The 19,547-nt window shown below is 31.5% G+C and overlaps 1 protein-coding gene across 1 annotated transcript in view; it reads right to left on the reverse strand.

Annotated features, from left to right (window-relative positions):
• Window positions 1–9,925: 9,925 nt before the first annotated feature.
• Window positions 9,926–19,547, reverse strand: part of LOC118183002 (lachesin-like) — a 32,739-nt gene continuing 23,117 nt past the window's right edge. The window contains exon 4 of the mRNA XM_035352396.2: window positions 9,926–10,116. Coding sequence (XP_035208287.2) covers window positions 9,926–10,116 — 191 coding nt within the window. The remainder of the gene's footprint in view (window positions 10,117–19,547) is intronic.

Below are 19,547 nucleotides of genomic sequence, written 5' to 3' on the forward strand. Positions count from 1 at the left end.
CCTAACGTCAATTTCGAGTCTGACTTCTTATATTCAAGATGTTTAGCATAACATATAAAAATAAAAATATAATTGGTAGAAATACAGACATAAAATTTGAAAACAATCAAGCTGTATGTACTAACTATTTACACTAAGAAAGGACATATGGGTTGAACAATTACTTATACGGCTGCCAATTTAAAACGCAGCAGGGGAGAGTCACAAGACTCAATCGAATAAATCCAGGTAATTACGTGTTATCGCTTAATATCTCCCAATTTTCAGAGCCACTGTAGAAACCATTTCATATTTTTTCGGAGCCATGAAATGTGAGAAGTCACTCTCTTGGAATTTAAAGCATGCATATTGTAATGCTGGCTGGACGTGTAAAGCACATATGAGGAAATGCGAACATTCCTTATAAATGTAAACAAAAAAAACTTTACGTATTCTTTTTGCTTCTATAAATAAAATAGTAAATTATGTAGTTGATTGTAATTACCTGAATGAATATTATGCATAAACGTTTGCTATTTAAATTGCGAATGAATGTATTTTACGGTTAAAAATTCACTTTTTTGTCTTGAATATCTCAGAAATTTTTTTGCTTGTATCTGAAAAGATTATTTTGAAGCCAAATTAATAAGAATAATAAGAAAAAAGGTTAAAGAAATGAAACTCTTTAAGAATTTTTGTTTATTTCCTCCAAATTTATTTGAAGGTAATGGAGGTAATACTTTTGATACAAAACTCCGATAGCGAGTTTTCAGAGAATTGGTGTCACACATGGTCTTCTTTAAGAATTTTACAATGATGTCTGTCTGTCTGTGTGTTCGCGACGAATAATTTGTCCAGGTAACTCTTGCTTGACACTTCCAAAAATTTCTAATTTCCGTTTCTAAATTGTAGGCATTCTTGTAGAGGGTTGATTATATTTTGGGTAACATTTTATAAACGGAAATGACACTTTACATGAAGCTGGTAAAAGATTTTAATGGACAACAGAAATGGCCTATTACCTGAAGTTCATATGAGTTTTCAATGAAATCCTGTATTAAGATATAATATAAATCTTTTGAATTCTACTAAGTAAAACTTTTATATCGATGGGAAGAGCATAATAGTAAACCGGAAGTGATACTTTACTTGGAGCTATTTCATTAAAAAACATGTTACGGGATCACGCAAAACTTCCCAAATTTGATATTTGAAACAGGTATGTAACTGAAAACAGCACATACATTTAGAGGCATTGAGTGTCTTTTTGGAATTATATCAAACGCAAGGCGAATACGCTCATTATGAATATTAGTTCTCTTATGAAGCAATTAAATGTATTAGCCTCACTCCTCAATTTTTTCCATTTCAGTCGTGTCGATTGACGTTTCAAATGAAAGGATGCTGCCGCGAAATGTTATCACTAATTATTATTGCTAAATAAGTAATATAGCAAATGTAAATAATATAGTGAAAAATGTGTATGGCAAATTTTAACACACTGCTTCGAATTTTAAAGATGCTGCTTTTAAAATTTTGTGGTTGTTGTGTCATTGTTTTATGAACATTAAATGACCAGATGACCATAATCGAAGTGATATATTCAGCCGAAAGCATGCGAATGGATGTATATATAAGAACTTATTTTCCATCGTATGGGAGAAAGAATAATAAAACACGAGTAGTGTTTATAATTAACATTCAACCATAAAATATGTAAACATATTAATTAGTTTTGTTTACAACAAGAAACCATTTCGCACGTTTTAAAAAACAACAAGCTTTAGTAAAGTATCACTTGATGCTTTACTTAAAAGACGTTGTCATTTATAAAATATGGAATGGACGAGATATAATATGTTGACGGCATCGGATTTATTTTATAATGATTTGTGTTCATGTGCATGTGTGCGACGATTGTTTCGCCCGGGCTAACTTTTATAAGAAATTTCCCAAAATTTGTGTTGGTTCATATTTAGGCTTTTGGCATTCACATATTAACCAGCTGATTAGATATTGGGCCAAGCTGGACAACAGGAATTGGTACTTTACGTGAAGCGTATAACACATTGTTGCATATGTAAGTCATATTAACTTACTGCATTCGAATGTGTATTGTTTACTGATATCTAAATATGGTGGAGATATACGGGCAGATCAAAATGAATTTAGATTTTTTGATGTTATAGAAACAACAGAAAAGTAAAAGTGATGGTAATCATTCAAAATATTTATTTGTAATGTATTTACTATAAATATTTAATTTTCTTTGATTAAAAATCAATTAAATTACATGTAATTAAACTTCCGAATAAAGTAAAGAATTTTTAAAAAAGGAAGTGTAAAAAATTGCAAAACTGTAACATCAAAACCATAAACAAATTAAAAAAGTATAAAAATCCTATTTTAAGCTGACCGAGTCCAAAAAACAAAACATGCAAATAATAGCAATCCAATACAAAAAACAAAAGTTGCATATATAAGTACTCTACTAAATTAAAAAATAAGAACTAATAGACAATAAAAACGAGTTAATGTTGAAAACATACAAGTCGGGTTAAAATATTAAAAACATTTACCATTAGAATCACAAGCAAACTTAAAAATATAATAATAACACTTTTCAGTAATCAGAAAGAATCTGCTTAGAGATGAGTACGAAAACCGAGTTAGAAGTTTTAAGACATAGAATAATATAAAAAGATTTTATTGATATGGAAAACCTTAAAGAAATCTGCTTTATTAACTCAAGATAATTTTAGAATGATTTTAGGAGAAGCAAAATTAAATTTGTAGTTCGAAGCGCATTAATGCCAAATAATAGCTGTTTCATTTCTTTTTTCTTTTTCGAACATAAGATTAGTTTCCTGTTTTGAAATTTAAAATTTCCAAACAAGACACTTGAAATTTCGAAATTTCTTTTTGTTTATCCAGTGCATATCAAACACACATTGAGAAATTAAAATTCCACAAGAATTCATGTACAGAATAAAACTTTAAAACGCTGCATTTTCTACTGACAGAAAATAAAACATGAAAATTAAATTCCTGTAAAATACGCGCAATTTGAACTGACACAGGGAAAAAAAGGAATAATAAATACATTTTTTATCACTGATTGAAGTTAAAGAAACGTTTTTTCTTATTGATCTGAAAAATATTTGAAATACTTGGTTAATAATCGCAGACGAAACGCTTCTACTGATTACAGTTGTTCTCTTTCCCATAACTACTAAGAACAAATCACAGAAACAAGAACAACTGACTGAAATCGCATATATTTTAAAATATAAATACCAGTGCAATTATGAATGCTAATTAAATGTGGACAGGAATGAAAAACGCTATGGCAGTAGCTCTTAATACCATATTTCAATAAACATGATTCTAATTAGGAGATACCTTTAAATCCTGAAATCAGTATGCAAGAAATAAACATGGAGATAATATATTCATTTCTGTTTTCTGTAATAGCGCAGTCATTTCTGTAAAATGGCTACTCTAACAGTTAAGGTAAACCTGTTTCTACCATCAGTGCTATGCTTGATCTATGCTGTGAATATACATCGGCTTGCATTTATAAGGGATAATAAGTGGAATCAATGCATAATAAAAGAAATCAAGGAAGAAATTTTCTGAAACCTTTTAACATTCGGCTATAAAAGAGCGAAATATGATGACATTAAATGCATCTTTATAAACTTCCTCATGGTTTTATGAGTACAAATTATTGCAGTTGTTACTCATACTATAAGGTATTTCTCCCACTTTCCTAGCATGCCTTCGTGGTGTAGTGGTTCTGCACGCTGGGCCGGTATTCCAGCGGTCCATGGTTCGATTCCCGGCGAAGGCGTTTGCTAATTTTTCATTTCTCCGGCTTCCAAAAACACCTAATGTCTCTACAATAGCAGCTGCTGAATGTTCCAAATTTGTTGTTTTAACTAACAGAAGGTGCTAAACAATTTAAGTCTCACGTAGTTTTGTTTGCAGAGCACTAATAAAAGCAAACTTCTTCAGAAAACAGCAAAGTCATTTTTACGGCAGATAACTTTCATGTTACTTTTATCTTAAACAAAATAACATCTTTAAGTAGTTTTTGTCAAACTTCCGGACAATTTCAAAAATGCATTTTATGCAGAGAAAATGGAATCGATTTGTTTTTGAATATACTCCCATTTCCACTCTCTCAAACAGTTTTATTTTAGTAGTCCAGAATCTTCAACCTTTTGTCTCTGAAAGCTGTAAGTACATCATTTTGAAATACTGGTTGTCGTTCATGTATCATTCGTTTCAGAAGCAGAACGCTTTTGCAGCAAAAAGTATACAAATATTCTTAAATTTAGTAAGAAACTCTAAAGAATATTTCTAATATCTTTAAGGCTATAAGATAAAAAGAAGCACCTGTATTTATTTTCTAAATACTATTATAAATATTCGTAAATACTTGCACTTAATTACCCAAATGGGTTATTAGTTTTGACTAGCTTTAAATATAAGTGCATATTTTCACATTTTGCTTAAGTCTGTTGCCGTTTGGTAAATTGTAAAATATTAATCATTTAAATGTGATTTTATTGATTAAGAAACTGAACTATTTAAAAGCTATAGATGCGGCTCTCAAGACTATTTTACTTTTTTAATCTGATTTAATTAAATAAAAATTTATTTAATTCATGCCATATTTAATTAAGAAAAAATACTTTTATAAACTGATGTTTACATTTTTCAGTTGTCAGAGTATCCTAGAAACTGTTTCGCTATTCCACCTGGGACATCTCTTAATTGATTACAATATAAGGCATTTCTCCCGCTTTCCTAGCATGCCTTCGTAGTGGGGTGGTCTGCACGCTGAGCGCGTATTCCAGAGGTTTGTGGTTCGATTTCCGGCGACGGCTCTGGTCATTTTTCATCTCGCCTGCTTTAAAAAATAACCTAATGATTCTACAGTGGCGCCCGAACTAAAAATGTGGTGGACGATGATTCTCCACACCCAGGATTTGGCGACTGATTCCCCTAAAACCGCAGCCGCCCTTTAAAAGGGGGGAGTATATAAGGTATTTACCCGCCTTCTTAGCGTGCCTTCGTGGTGTAGTGGTCTGCAAGCTGGGCGCGTATTCTAGAGGTTCGTGATTCGATTCCCGGCGAAGGCGTTGCTTATTTTTCACTTCTGATGCCTAATGTCTGTACAAACATATTTATATTTAGAAACTATATTTAATTTTTAAAGAGCCCTTTTGAGCGGCTGTTAAAATCTGAACCTTTTCAGATTCTTTATTTTTAGTTTTTCTTCATAGTATTTTGTTTTTCGTTCATTTCTGCAGAACAACCTATTGTTTTATTTATTCTTTTTTGCATCTTTTGTGTTTTTTATATGCAACAATATTTTTCCATCAGTGGCCAAGTGGTGAACACCGCTGGGTATTAATAATTTGACGTGCGTTGACTGTTTTTTTCGGTTTTCCTCACGTGTAACTTAAGCCAGTTTCCCACAAAAGATTTTCCACAAAGGCATCTCCCTTTAGACAGATCACCGTCGTATGCTTTGCCCTGTTCGAATAATCCTGTAAAAATTTTAGTATGTATTCTTGTTTTATAAGTTATTTCTCCCACCTTCTTCGCGTGCCTTCTTAGTGTGGTGGTCTGCACAGTGGGCAGGTATCCCAGAGTTCCGCGGTTCGATTGCGTTGTTAATTTTTCATCTTGTCTGCTTCCAAAAATACCTCATGTCTCTACAGTGGCGCCCGAACTAAAAGGATGTTGGATAATGATTCTCCTTATCCAGGATTTGGCGATAAGTCCCCTAAAAAGCCTAGTCGCCCTTTAAAAGGGGGAGTATATAAAGTATTTCTCGCACCTTCTTGGCGTGCCTTCGTGGTGTGGTGGTCTGAACACTGAGCCGGTATTCCAGAGGTCCGCAATTCGATTCCCGGCGAAGGCTTTGTTAATTTTTCATCTTGCTTGCTTCCAAAAATACCTAATGTCTCTACAGTTTAATTGAATTTGTGGCGACGTATGAAGTTTTCAAGTTTTGCTTCGTTATAAAATTTAAAATAAAATAAATAAATTAATATAAAATTAAATAAAAGTAAAATATAATTTTAAATATATATATATTAAATACAATATCCATAAATTACCGATTAAATAAAAACGTGTACAGAAAAGGAGCGACACTTGATTCCCTGAATTAGCTAAACAAGGTCTGTATTTAGAGATCGCTCATCTGTTTTTGGCTTTGGTCGGCTGATGACAAGTTAATTCTAAGTGAGAGACATTTAGCTCATCTACTAGGAAGGGTTTAATAATAAAGATCCGGTAGAATTTAATTGCTTCGGGTTGAATTAATTTACTTCAAAGCTACTTAATTTAGAACTGCATATAGGCTAAAACCAGGGAAAACATTTCCTCTCAAGGTGTTGTAGAAGCATTAGGTTATTTTAGCAGGAGATGTGAAAATGCCTTCGCCAGGACTCGAACCTGGACCCCTCGAATACGCGCCGAGTGTGCTACTGGTTATACAACGAAGGCATGCAGAAAGGAGGGAGAAAATACCTTGGAGTGTTACGTAATTTAGTTGACGTCGGGCTTCTGGGACGCCAAAGAATTATCGCGTTGTACATTTGCGGATTCCGGACAATACCCGAATAGTCCTAGCAAGCCGCCCGGGTGTCTGGATCCGCTCTCAACTGTCACCTCTAATTTTACTATTTATATTTAGTTAATTTTATTAATTAAAATTATTTTAGAATTGCATCATTTGTATGATTTTAAGTTGAGTGTTTCTGTTTAGTTAATTTTTAACCGAATAAAGATTTAAAATAAATTAAGTTGGATTATTCAATCATATATGCGTTTCCTTTAGCCTAGCGTAATAACACATATATATAAGAACATAATAAACAAAATATAATGCACATAGAAATAAAATGAAAAAAAAAATACTATTCTTAAGTAAAAGAACATACTGCTGGGAATATTTTACAAAATTGCTTGACTAGCACATAGGCATGTTAGTTTCTTTTCTATAGTGCTTCCAGATGAATTTGTGAATAGTTGTGCATTATTTATTTCATTGTCATGAACATTTATTTCATAAGTTCTGGTACTTCTAAAACATTTTCAGGTTCCATTCATGAGTCCACTGGCCAAAGTGTCAGCTAATTTTATATTTTTCTCTTGTTTAAAGTATAATACAGAACTCCTATTTCAGTTAGTAGGCATATATGCGGATACCTGTTAAACAACTATTTAAATCAATATAGAAGAATTTGTAATCTTGTGTTGTTTAAATTAGTTATGCATTTCTTCTTTTTATTATATCTTATTATTTTTTGTGAAACAGTAATAAAACATCCTATTAAAAGACGTTGATGAAATAATGACTTTTAATACTTAGCAACAAGTATAAAATACTGTTAAGTGCTATTTGCAGCATTAATTTTTACTAACTTTTAAATTTTGAATGTTTACATTTCCTTATTATTTTTTAGAAAAACTTAATTAGTTAATACAAAAATATGAAACATAGAGGTATAAATATAGCTTTCTTCTTGTGCTCGCAAAATGTTACGCAAAAATTCATTTAAAACTTGTATAATCAAAAAAACGCTGGTGCTGCATTGTTTACTACGATATTTTGCAAATTTTTGCCTCGCTTTTTTTCTATCATGAAGCTTTCTCCTTGTTCTCCCTCCCAACAATGTTTTGTAAGACGACGCTTGCGCCTTGCTTTGCTTTCTCCTTAACCTTTTCCTCTGACACCTCAAGAGTTTACCTCTAAATATTTGAAAAAATTAAAAAATTTATTTAAGAATTTATAAAATAAAAAATCCCATAAAAAGAGAAAATAAAAAAATATGTTATATTAGTTGAATAATACATGGCGTTAGAAACATACTAATCACATCTAAATTGCAGCTATTTGTAAAAGATTTACTTTGGCTATATTATAAATTAATGGTTCTTTAATTTGTATTAATCAGATTGTTATTAAAAAGCATTATTTAAAAAGCAAAGTGATTCTTCAGATTAATTAAAGAAATTCGTCTGTGGCTCTTAAGTCCCTCATTTATCTGACACAAGATAAATAGAATTTAGAAGATAAATGAAATTGCGTTTCAAAATCATAATATTCTGAGAATCAGCTACGTATGAAAAAGCCCACGGAAAATAAATACCATTTTTTAATCTAATACATTTTTCTTTAAATGGCTCATTTTGTTAATTAATGGCATTAATTAAATTTGAATGATAATTTAAAAATCTAAGTACTTTGACAAATGGCAGCATTTCACTTTGCGCAAGGTTGCATGGCAGATAAATTTAATGTCTTATTTGTCGTGCAATGGCAACATTAGATAAGACCTGCCTCTAGATTCTTTTCGCTCTTCATATCCAGCAATTTTTGTCAGGATGAAATTTTTAAAATTTTTTTTGTTTGTTTGATATTTTATATTTTAACCTTAATTATTTCAAGTTAACCTTATGTATTTTAGCCATCATTATTTTAACCTCGAATAGTACACTAAACAGAAGAAAAGACTTATTAGACAAGAAAAATTCTGGAATTCAATGAGAAGTTTATTTTTTCCCTTTATTATAAACATTTATCACCCCAGTTATTACTTTTCAACAGCTATAAATACATTATATTAAATGAATACGTTTCGTAATAATATTTCTGTCTTGAATACTTATTGCAATTTGAAACTTAAATCTTACTTTTAATGTGTTTGACGATATTTCTGTTTTAAATTTGACAGCTTATTAAATAGCAGATGAATTTGAAAATTCCTTGATAAGGGTTCATACTGAGCTGCTTATGAGATTTCTCCTGAAATACTGTCGGGGGGGGGAAGAGAAATGTGAAACTAGCATAAAAAAGCGTAATTATTTTCTTGGGAGGAGGAAAGAGCTTCTATTTTAAGCTCGAGAGACATTTTTAAACGCCTCATTCGTCCTTTTAATTACTTACACACCAGTTCTTCAAGACTGCATTGGTAACATTTTGATGTTGCGTTAAACATGCAGTTTTCGTCTCTTTCCCGCGTTAAATTTCCAGTTTCATTTCAAAAACTCCCTTCTGCATTATTTTCTTCTTCCTTTTCTGTACTTTTTTTAACACCATTTCTTTTCCTTTCTCCTTTTCTCCGCTCTGAGAGTTAATTACGATGACATCTGAGTAAAAATAAGAAAAAAACAAAAAAAAAGCAGGCAAGCGAAAAGAAAAAGGTGACAAAATTGAAGAAATTATCTGACTTACTGTTCTCCACTTCCACTTCCTCCGCTTCTTCTTCTTCCTCCTGCTCCTCCAGTTTTTTGTTCTGCATGGTAGGCCTCGCTTCTGCAGCGGTTAATGAAAAAAGCAATAAGACAATATATCGAATTAGAAGGTCGAAGTACTGGGGTGGTCACAAATGGGGGAAAATTCAATGGTGTGCAGGACTGGCACCAATGTGAAACAAAATGAGAAAAGCATCGATTTGTTGCTATCGACCGAATGCAATTATCGAAAGCTTTGGTCGTGATTTAGATTACATGTGTTTTCGATCGGTGAACTAAGAATGGTATTTACTAGGTATTTGCTAATTCCCGACAAATGGAGTTTCTTAAATCGTAATAGTGAAAAGAAAATTTCAGCGTTCCGCTTGAACGGTTCGAAAACTCCGAAACTGCGATGAGTTTGAAAGTGCTAAAAAAGTAACAACGAATTTTCAGAAAGGTAATTTAGCTGTTTCATTCTAGTTCTGGATTAAGTTATGCAATTTCGTGATTTCCGGTGTCCTGGGGTGTTAGCAGTTTTGCTCTTTTAACAATAAAAATATTTCTACAAGAGACGTGCGAATATAAACAGGAAATTAACTGCTCAACTTCGTTTACTGAGTAGAACGAAACGACGTACATTTTTCTTTTATATATAATCACTTGTCACTGAAATACACTAGTTTCAGCTTCCGGGAAGCACCTTAATTTCAGAAGAATAAGTATCTTCCAAGTTGACACAGTCTTCCATAGCATTAGCAACTTGTTCCTTGGACTCGGATTTCATCTCTCCTAAAAATGCTTCAAGTGTATCGAAGAATGAAAGACCAATAGTGCTAAATCTAGATTTATACTTATCTGAAGCCTGAAATAAATCTGAGATGGGATGGCACATTCATTAATCAGAAATCAAATAGTGACTTGCTGTCACACACTCTCGTAAATTCTCTACTTGGATATGTTGATTACAACTAATAAGGACGAAAGAAAGAGAAAGTACCCTATTATTGAGGAATCAACCACTGAGCCATAATACCCTTGAACACTTTACGAGAAAGGAGCATGAAAATTTCTGTTTATATTTGAACGTTCCTCATAAAAATTCAGTATTTATGCAAAAGCAATTCCTGGGAATTTTACCTTCACCTCATGAAAAACATTTATTACTTTTTAGAATTACCTTTGACAACATTTACATACACTTAAGTCAAATACTTTTAGTTTAGAGCAATATAAGCCTGTATTTGCAGGGTTTTAAAGAAGAGAGAGAAACAAGAAGATTTGCATACATTTTGAAAAAATATCAGCTGATATATCCTAGTTCGGTGTGTTGAAATTATTCTTCAAGAAAATAACTACAGGCAGAGTACAGACTTCACATTTTGAGAACGAATTTCCTATTTTCTAATTAATGTTTTAAATATAAAAATTATTTCTTTAACTATGCTGTTTGCTATATGCTATGCTTAGCTTTTCTATGTTTAACTTTTCTACACTTAACTTTGCTATGCTTTGTTTCTTTAACTATGCTGTTTGTTGTAACTATGGCTTCAAAAACAAGGTTAAAGGAAAGTTCTGACAGATATCAGTGACATATTTCTGTTTTACAGTTTTCAGTTTTACAGTACTTTTCATAGTACATTAAATTATAATAAAACAATTGAGAAGCATTTTTTACCGTTTTAAAGACACGATAATTGTTCCAAAACTTGCTTATATGAGTCGTTTTTAAAGCCGACGGTAATGTAACTATATAAAATAATTATTGAAGGTCAAAATGATGAGTTATTCCTAAGTTATTGAGCTATTGTGGAATGTTTTCGATACTTTTGATTTTATTTAAATAGCCGTATAACGTTGTCTTTACTGTGATTTAAACATTTCATTATAATAAATGAATATGTTTTCTGTAAAAGCTCTTACTATTAGTGCTTAATATTTTGTTTTAATGCTAGGCTTCTCGTTAGAAAAAGATATGATTTTCACAGAAGCATTTAAACCCTATTTCATCTTAGATTACAGCCAATTCGGTAAATGTAAGATAAATTATAAAAGCACTTTATATTGTACAACATTTTACATTCTATAGAAAATTATTACAATTATTATATAAAACGATATTAAAATTATTATGCACAACGTTATTACAATTATTAGATACAGTACAGTATATAAATAATATAAAACACTATTAATTTTTAGTTATAAAATAATTTTCATGATTTTATATGCAAAATAACGCTTTCCCTTTGCTTTACTGTAATAATATTTGTGCTATATTTGTCCCGATGATCATTTACTACATTTTAAGTATATAACATGAAGCGAATTAAAATAAGCACATTTTGCTTAATTTTACACGTAATATTGTATTTTAATAATAATGTTAAATTCAATTAACAGCAATAAACGATAACCACAAATTAATTGAGAACTTGTATTTCTTTATTCTTGGTGAATTTTGTAATGATAAAAATGGAGACCTAAAGTAATTAAATGTAATGCTGATTATATGAATTAGTAAGCTGTTAAAATCCTTAACATTGTATCCGGAATGATGGTGGTTTTCTGTTTATTCGATATCCCATTACCTTCAGGACCGGTTTTTATACATTAAAAAAATACTTATAGAACATTAATAGATTTTCGTTTAACGTACTTCATAATGGTAGCTTTAAGGTATTTATTGAAATACATGCATGCAGCTGAAGCCTACATTTGGTTAGTTGATAAACATTCTCCACAAACCGAGTTCCTTAATCATAACAGAAATGAAAGTCCAATTTTCAAAACAAAATTCACGTTTTAAACTAATAAAAAAACCCATCATGATTGTAGAGAGTAGCAGATATAATATGAAAATTTAGCGCCTTCATTTGTTTTCTAGGTTTAAGATCATTACAAAGCATTTTACATATTAAGGATTTACGATACACATTAGTAACTAAGGCGTAAAATGCAAAAAGAGAACTTAGATAACTTTTAAAACGTTAAATAGCTAGTTCAGTCAAAACTAGTTTGAAATCAAAATAAATTGACTCTTTAGGAAGAACACTAAATGGTTTCAAACGAAAGCGCAGAGAAAGATTTGCAGTTAGCTATTTTTACAAGTAATAAAATGTCTTATAAAACTCAATAAAATCTTTGACTTTCAGTAAGTTAAAATCTAATGCCGCACAGTTTCATTTAAGAATATTCTAAGTTAAAAGGAAGAAAATACCTTAAATATTCTACGCGCATTAAAATTAAATTTTAAAAGGCACTTCGTCGATAAAATGAAATGTGCTTTTAAAATATTTCCTAGTTCTGAATACAAATTAATTCTTACTCTCATTGTCTAAAAACAGCAAATTAAGCTTATTTTTTCCAATTTGAAATTCTTTAAATAACCGTATTGCATTAATAAAAGGAAAATTGTAAAAACTAAAGTTTAGTGAAATCGATTATGCGTATCTATTAAAAACAATTAAGACATTTTTCTACTTTCTAAACATAAACGTTTTACTTAAAAAGAGAGTAAAATTTTGTATTTAATTTCAGTGCCTTTTTTTTGTAAACAGGGTGATTAAAAAAGCAAAATATTTCGTATAAAAGCTAATTTTTCTTAATGCTACAATTTTCTTCAATAATGATGCAGTAAAACATTCAAATTTTTAAATATTAAATTGCGTATAAAATTACAGTTGTGTCATAGGAATTAATCATTAGTTTTTCATGTATGAATTTTTGAATCTATTACATATGGTTTAAAAACAAATTAGAAACCATCTTTTAAGTTTTCTTAGACTCATTTTCTATTCATTTTCTAAACAGTATACGTATTTATATAAATATATAATTAATGTATCTAGATTTATAAAAAATATTTCTAAAGATAAAATAGATACAATTTGTTTCCCATATTCTCTTTTTCATAACACGATTGACAAATAAACAAATTCAAAAATTATGTATCATACTCCCAAATTTCAACGAAAATGCAAAATAATTTGTGCAACGAAATAACTTTAAGTAGCATTATCAAAAACAACGGTTGTATAATGAAGTTATTTTTTTTATTAAATACAGTTAGAGTCGCAGATTATTTATTGCCATATTTTCTGAAATGCTTTCATCATTTTTGATAAATTTGTAAGATATTGTTCCCTTTCTACTGCGTGCCTTATTTGTATGGACGAATTACAAAGTACGTTCGTAACTGGAAAGCACGTTTGGCTAACAGTCGGAAAGTTGGAATGTCGAGTGTTGGAGATGCGGCATTGCGCATTATTCACGTTTGCTGCATTGATAAACCTAATGACTCTTACGTTTACAAAAATAAACTTTATGTGTTCCAACTATGAAGTACGTAAATAAGTTAGTAATAGTGACAGTAATGTAAATAATAATAATAATAATCAAAATCTCTAGTACTGATATGCTTTAAATTGTTTTAATGTCGGCTTGTGCGTTCGCATTATTTAAATCTCTCTGAGCCTTTTCAATCTCTTACAAAGATTTTCTTATGATAAATCTTTATAGTTAAGCTTACAAGTAAAGACGTATCGCATCTTACACATATCCAATCGATGTTTGCTTTCATTTATTTTCAAAAATGCTCTTCTTCGCTAAATGTAATGAAATTCAGACTGCATTATCTAAGAGTAAAGTGTTCGATTTTAAAATGAAATGAAAATCTAAATTCGCATTTGTGATTATATTCCTTGAGGATATATCCCGTTTCTCTTAAAAATTCTTCAAATATTTGTGTCGACAGATTATTATTTAATAACAGAACTTTACACTCAGTTTCACATTTAATACATTGTAGAGTTTAACGTGCTTAGCTATCATCCAAAATGTTTGAACTCTTGGCAGACATTAAGCTTATGCTATCAACTCAGCCAACCACTTAAAGTAGCGAGATAACTTAAATCAAATATAAAATTTAAATTCAAATAAACTAGTAGCCGAAGGCTACAGAGACAGTTTAACGCGAAGATGACTCACAATTTAACTGGCGCGAAATTCAACTATCGGCAATTATATTGCAAAGTCGAAGACAAGAACTCTTATCTGAGGTAGCAACTTAGAGACGTGGCCACGAGAGGCAGAACACGTTTTGTCATAATCTCAAAACCATAACTTTAAATACCCGTGAATTAAATTTGCATTCTTGGCGGGAACCGGAAAAGAGAAAGTGCATGGCAGATTCAAAACATAAATCTGGTTAACTAACGTAAAGGAATCTCACAACACATTGGATACAATACATTTTGGCAAATACACGTTTTCCGTTTAGAGACAGACGAAAGAGTATAGCAAAACATGAAAACACAAATAGCTTTTAACATAAGATGCTACAGCAAAGATTATTCCGACGACCTTACAACTGGAAATCCATGCATTTACTTTCCCAAACTCAGATATTAGAGAAATCTCATCCGAGTATATATAACATTTTTAATTATTTTTTACTTTGAAATGCTACTTTTCTCCAACCGAAATATTTACAGAAATTCTCTCTCGAATATTTTTTGAATTCTGAACCCGATGCTGGGAAAGATATTTCTATAATGGTTTGGTAACTTCATCCCTGAGAACGTGATCTGTCCATATGCATCGCGATGTAGGGCTTTACGGTTTAGGACCGAGACATATATCTGATACTTTTGCCTTTCAGATTAGTATTTTTTCTTCGCAACGAATAATCTTGTATCTTTCCCAAATAATCACACAAAAATTGCAATAAGTTCTCATGGAGATTTGATCAGTAGCATTTATAATAAATTTCAGAACTGCTTGAAATATCTTGGAGGAAAAATATTCATATTAATTTTTATAATTTATTTTACCTAACCTGTTATTTTTGTGTTAATCCTTTACTGTACCTTCTGTTTTTTTCCCAACGGTTGTCACAAGAATGCAAATTATCTTTCTTTGAAATAGGCAGGGACGTAAGCTTGCGAGATATTCAATAGGCTAATTTCTAAAATGTCCACTTATATACCAGTCTGAATTTCGTGAGAGATTGTTTTTGAATTTATTGGAAATTAAGCTAGAAATTGAAAATGACAGGAGCCGGGTTGATTAGGCTTTGAAAATATTTTTTACGGTGTAAATATTTGAACATTTGCACCAGAAGGTACGTCTCGTTAGGAGTCTTTGTGTGACGAGGTCATATTTAATTAATTATTTAGAAAGTTATGGCAATATTTAGATGTTTGCATCAGAGTTGATTGGTGACAGTTTCCTTTTTTTCGCCAACTTGTGTTGTAAGCTGAGGAACGGATTTCATCAGACAACTGTTGTAAGCAGAGGAATGTATTGCATCAGACAACTAGCCACTTCACTTCTGTTTGCCTGTGTTGCTGAAGGTGTTTTGCGATTGGTTGCCTTCTGACGCTGGATTTTTTTCATTAGCTGCAAAACTTAACTGTTAGTATAACTGGGAAACTTTATAAAAGGCGGTAATTTTGTCCACCTCGTGAGGAGGAGAATGTGAAGGTGCGAGATAGAGAATGTGCGTGGAAAAAGTAAATAAGAGTGGGGTGAAATGCAAACTTTTGGAATTTACCTTGCAAGCTTTCTTGGTCTCCCTGTGTGTATGAAGGAAGCGAGATTTCGTTCTTTCTTATGCTGTAGCTACAAAATTTCAGCTAATCTCTTTCTTCCCGGGCTTGGCATTTTCTCACAGCATTCAGATGAAGAGCATCTGCATGTGATTGATCTGCAATATACCACGACTTCGAAAAGCTCTGTGGAAGCATTGATCTGCTATTTTTTTCTGAGTGAGGAGGCCTCATATCGCCATGTGACACAAAGGGTTCGAAAGAAAAAGAATATCTCTTCAACATTGGTAGTATTCAATAAAGCAATACTTTAATCTATTTTCACTTGTTTGTCACTATCTCGTCATGGCGGGCTATTGACCTGGATCTTGTCCTGGGGTAAGTTGCCACCATATTCATCTTCTTTTCATAACATGTGACATATACTTTTGCCACCACAACCAACGGAACAAAACCATTACCACACTTTGGAAGTGGCGTTGAAGAGCTAAGGCTGTTCTTAATTAAGGCAAAGCAAGCGATAGCTCTCTGCAAACAAAGATGTTGCTTAGTAACACTTTAAAACGACTGCTACTTTAATTTCGAAGAAGCCACTAGCTGAAAATGGAAGAAAAATAACCACGGTCATGTTCAAGAATATAAAACATTTGAACTATGTAGAAGCCATTTCCACAAACGTCGGTTGTAACCGTAACTTGAACCGTAAAAACGTGATTGAAATTAAAAATATTTAATTAAAGGTTAAATAAAAATCTATGAAAGGAATGTTTGAATTTTATTTAGGACAAGAGATTTCATTTAGTTTCATATTCCGAAGAAGAAATTATAGTCCAGAGGTGAAGGAGATGGAATCTGCTAAAGATAAAAAGTACACAAACTTATAATTTTGAGGGCGTAGTTATAAATTTTATGCCTTTCTGGGAAATGACTCGCATTCACATTGCCACCAGGGTGATGGAGGTAAACAAGGTAAGCAAAGAAAACGCTTGCGCGTTATACTGTTCACCGTGTCTCAAACCTGAGTTTAATTACTAGCGATCAGCGATCATTTCTGCATAACTAGGGTAAGGTTATAAAGAATGGGTGAGGTAATAAAGGAAAGATAATTGTGTTTAGGGTATGCATATGTTAGAAGAAACAAGGATTGTTTTTTCCAAGATTTTTGCGAATAACTGGAGTTGTTGAGAATGTAAAAGCGATTTCTAATTTGTAAAGTGTTTCAATAGTACACAATATTAGAATGCGAAACACTTTATAAATGTTTGTGTTAAATAATTACGTTCCTTATAATTGCATTGAATTTAGATTTTCTAAAAGTGTTTTACATTCACGTGTTGGACACTAACCTTTAAAGCAGACGTCAACAATCTATTTTGGCTGTAGATCAAAGTCAACCAAAATGCGTCTAATCAGAAGACATGTCGAATCAATCTATCTATGGTCAATCATTTCAGAACAGCTTTTCTTAGTGAATAATTGATTAAGTTTATTCAGAAATTGATTATAATGCACTTTAAATTTTAAACATAAAAATTAAAATTAGAATTCTAATTATTATGAAAGCAACATAACTCAACGAACCGTATTTTCCTCTTCGATGTGAATGGTTTCCCTGATGCTGAACTTGTGATGTTAATTGACTAAATTGGATCATGTCATCTTCACACGAGTACAATCATCTGAAGTTTCGATAATTAAGATGCTTCTTTTCTTACTGAAAACACATTTCGTATGCGAAAATATATGCTAATATTTATAAGTTGAATCGAATGCAGACAAAATGAAAAAAAAAAAAAAAAACAATTTTTTTAAATATCGATCACGGATCAGCGTTGCCGGATTTATTGATTTCTCTTTGAAATTATGCTATAATTTTTAAAAATACATTTTCCTTCCTGCAACTTTGTAATTAAACAAAAAATGTTATTGTTATTAATTATTTTCAGTTTATTTTTTATGTGTTCTTCAGTGCTCTTTCATATTTATGTTTTATAATTAATTTTTATGTATTATACTTTAGTTTCGGAACTCGGGTGGGTCACTTAATTATGAAATGGATCTTCGGTGACCAGTGGGTCATAGGTTGCTGAGGCTTGCTTTAGCTTGGTTGCTGAGGCCTGCCTTATTTTTTATTAAGGTTACTAATTCATATCCGCCATTTGCTTCACTAATATCATTGCTCGCGGTTTTTTTAATTTTTTCATTTAGTTTCAAAGACCATACTGTGTTATAGTGGGCATACATGATACAATAGTCAGTTTGAAAAATTTATAACATTTCTCACCTTACACAGACAAAACCTCATACTGTAAGTAGCAGCAACTGTCCTGATTTCTCACACAGAACTAAGAATTCGTTTCTCACTCAAAACCTCAAGACATTACAGCAAAAGTGTGTACTTTATGTGTACTTCGAGATGTTCAGATTTGTGAGTACAATTTAGTGGGAATTCCGTGCGTGGAGACGCAATAAAGGGACCTCCCAGTGCTTTCTATGCAGTATTCCACGAGAAAGTATCCATTTTAATCTCACAGAAGCCACTATAACTGACAAATAATTTCTAGACGTATAAGAAAAGTGGTTGTTATCCCAAATGAATGCTTATTTGTAATGATTGCATTCCACCGGTGGATGGAGATTCCCATCATTTTCATAGTAATGTGCGAAATATTTTCAATTGCGTTGTTACAAAACGATATTACTACAGATAATGACAGTGAACTTCGCCACCTGTTCACTAGACCTTACAACATATGCATACCTGTCAGCTCCGCGAGAATAAAATTCAGATGATTCCTCGAGCAAATTAAAAGAAATCCAGAGAAGATCAAAGTACGAAATTTACAAGGAAAATTATCATAGATAAGAAATACATTTCGAAAAAGGAAAGCCTATTTAAGAAAATGAAAAATCAGACTAATGAATTTTAAAATATTCACACATGCTGATTTTGCTTTTGTTAGAAAGGAATCAGAAAATGGTGTTTCATAACTAACTGTTTGTATTTCAAAATCAATATATTCCAAGAGTTGTCAGAGAGGAAAGGAACTATATATTACATCTTGACAATGCTGAAAATGAGTTCATATTACACATTGCTATGAGATATGGTTAATACAGTTTTCAAATCTTTAGAAATCCTATCATGTAGGAATTTGTTTTCTTCCCATGAAAGTGCTAGAAGGTTTTTCAACTTTATTTTCGACCAGCACTTTTCTTTAAGTGTTAGAATATATTTATTAAGTTTGATTTATATTTATTACTAATTTTGCTGCTGAATTTTACGGTAATGAATTTATTAAGTGAGATGCTTAACGCATTGTGATTTATTCTTTTTGGAGTTTTTTTAGAAATTTGCTGCATCTTTTCGACGACAAAGTACAAGGGAAGAATTATCTGCACAAGAAAGGGAGTTTGATGCAAGAGTTACTAATTTCATTAGTAAACTTTTTGAACTTTTGATTTACCAACTAAATTAGAAAGACATACATTTCATTTTTGGTTCACTAAAACAAGTTGACAAAATAGTGTTAACTTGTTATTGATATAACTTACTGCATTTTCCCTGCTTCCATCAACACACGAGGTGAAGCTAGATTTTTGCAAATATTTATCAGTTCGTTTTGGTGAACATTTGCCATGTCATTAAGAATGACAAAAGTTTTGTTTAAACATATAGAAATGCCTTTACAGTATCTGAATCAAGGAACATCTTCCTAAATAGAGGACTAACATGATCTGCAGCATTCAAAGTAA

The sequence above is a fragment of the Stegodyphus dumicola genome, chromosome 4 (genome assembly GCF_044657685.1).
Source record: "Stegodyphus dumicola isolate Sdum_Otavi_A_Nest chromosome 4, ASM4465768v1".
Lineage (NCBI taxonomy): Eukaryota > Metazoa > Arthropoda > Arachnida > Araneae > Eresidae > Stegodyphus > Stegodyphus dumicola.